The sequence below is a fragment of the Teleopsis dalmanni genome, chromosome 1 (assembly GCF_002237135.1).
Source record: "Teleopsis dalmanni isolate 2A chromosome 1, ASM223713v2, whole genome shotgun sequence".
Lineage (NCBI taxonomy): Eukaryota > Metazoa > Arthropoda > Insecta > Diptera > Diopsidae > Teleopsis > Teleopsis dalmanni.
The window spans coordinates 220,547,345-220,549,674 of record NC_051846.1 but is presented as its reverse complement, the minus strand read 5'-3'; the positions used below and the strand labels follow the sequence as shown (position 1 = coordinate 220,549,674).

Genomic DNA, 2,330 nt, shown 5'->3' with positions numbered 1-2,330 from the left:
CCTCCCTAACAGTCTACACAGACCCGCTAGCCCCATACCAGAGGCGTTGTCTTGCTCGTCGTGCATCCCTTTAGAATTTCACTTTGGCTTGATCAAGACCACAGTTGAGCCTACCCCCTGCGGTCTTAATCGCCTCCGCGTCTTCTTTCGGGCACCACACTGTGAGCCTGACTCCAGCACTGCTCTCCTCGCCAAACTTGTTGAAGTTAGTAACTGTTAATTTGTGTTTTTACAATTTAACTTTATTCTTATCGGAAGTCAAAAGTTAATCTATTTCTATATTTTTACAAAATGTTAAATACAGTTAATCAAATAAGAATAGCCTACTATTCAATTATGATTATACATTTCCAACATTCTCTTGGACCTAATTTTTGAAACCACTAAAGTAATGTTTAACATGACATTGAATTTTGTTTATTCTAGATTAAAACGAACAGGTTGTCTTCTCCTTCTAACCGACCGTCTTAATTGAACTGGCAACTGATCAGTGTGTGTGGACCCATATCTGTCGTCGGACTCCGCTTTGTCGTCTTTCTCTCTTTGATTTTGTTTCAAGTCAGATCCAGTAGTGATTATTGTTTCATCGGTCCCCATTTTGTCGTCTTTCTCTGTTTGACTATGTTCCGGGTCGGATCCCGTAGTAATTGTTGTTTCCTCAACCGGTGGTGTCCGAATACCGAAATCTAAATCAATATCAATATTATCTGCCCTAAGCTGATTTGAATGCGATGACGATAAATTTCGACGTATTTGATTTTGATGTCGTTTTATGTAACCATTTTCAGTTTGAATAAAATACATTTTATTTCCCAGCAATTTCTGTATCACGCCTCTGATCCATTTATGCGATCCCGAATAATTACGAGCTAACACTTTCTCTCCAACTCCGAATTTATTTCTATTTTGAGTTTTCATAGTCTCCATAACTTTCGGGAACAACGCCGATAAAATGGTTCTTGGTTGCCGCCCATGTAACAACTCTGCTGGCGATTTATCAGTTGCTAAGTTTGGAGTAGTTCCATACGTTGTAAGATATTTATACAACGCTTTGTCAATATGTTGTTCCTCTTTCATAATTTTTGTTACTGCTTCCTTAAAAGTTCTCACATGTCTTTCCGCTAACCCATTCGAAGCCGGATGAAAAGGAGCAGACGTGAGGTGCTGAATTGTGTTCATTTCACAAAACTTTTGAAATTCATTGGACGTGAATTGTGTTCCGTTGTCTGTCACGATAGTGTACGGAAGACCTTCGATAGAAAAAATTTTTTGTAGAGCTCCAACTGTTGTTACAGCTGTTATTGTTGATAGTTCCACAATATATGGAAATTTTGAATATGCATCCACAACTATGAGCCACATACGTTTAAAGAATGGACCCGCGAAATCCAAATGAACTCTTTCCCACGGCCTACTAGGTTCTGGCCATGCAGAAAATTCTCGCTTTGGTTGACTTGCACCTTGTTGACAAGATGAACAATCATCATGAATACGTTCTATGGCTTTATCAATAAGAGGAAACCACACATATCGTCTTGCCATCTGTTTCATACGACCTTTACCCCAATGACCCTCGTGTAACAAATTTAATACTTGAGATTGCAGTGCTTTCGGTAGCACCACTCTAGTATATTCAGCCTGAAGAAGTAACACTCCATTCTGAAATGATAAGCAAAATCTGCGATTAAAGTACGGTTTGATACTACCTTCAGATTTCGGCAATTGTTCAGGCCAGCCATCTTGTACATATCTGCTGACACGTTGAAGAGTGTTGTCATTAGCAGTCATATCCTTTACTAATGTTGCATTTACTGGAAGATAATCCACAGCATTTTGATAAACAGTATCGACATCATCTAACATCACAACTTCCTTTCTATCAAATTGTATGTCATCCCCACACGGCAATCTGGAAAGAGCATCAGCGTTAGCATTCTGAGATGAACTTTTGAACCGTATAATGTATTCATATGCTTGAAGTACAATAGCCCAACGCTGTAAACGATGCAACGCCATCACTGGCAACTTTCTATTCGGATTAAACAGTGTTGTCAACGCTTGATGATCAGTTATTAATTCAAAACGTCTTCCATAAAGATATTGATGAAACTTGGTCACTCCATAAATTATTGCTAATGCCTCTTTTTCGATTTGAGAATAGCGTTCTTGGCTGCTGTTTAATTTTTTTGAAGCATACGCGATTGGCTTCTCTGAACCATCAGCATAACGATGTGAAATTACTGCGCCGATTCCATACTTAGATGCATCTACTGCTAACACTATAGGCTTCTTATCATCATAATGAACGAGTTCCGTAGCTTTGATCATAG

The 2,330-nt window shown here is 38.9% G+C and overlaps 1 protein-coding gene across 1 annotated transcript; it reads right to left on the bottom strand.

Moving 5' to 3' along the window:
* Positions 1–417: 417 nt before the first annotated feature.
* LOC119667405 (uncharacterized protein K02A2.6-like) lies at positions 418–2,328 on the bottom strand. The gene has a single exon (XM_038076695.1). The coding sequence runs from the start codon at positions 2,326–2,328 to the stop codon at positions 418–420; it is 1,911 nt and encodes a 636-aa protein (XP_037932623.1).
* Between the last annotated feature and the right edge of the window lie 2 nt (positions 2,329–2,330).

Excerpts from the sequence above, each read along its gene's own strand:
- LOC119667405 (XM_038076695.1), bottom strand. The coding sequence starts at position 2,328 with ATGATCAAAGCTACGGAACTCGTTCATTATGATGATAAGAAGCCTATA.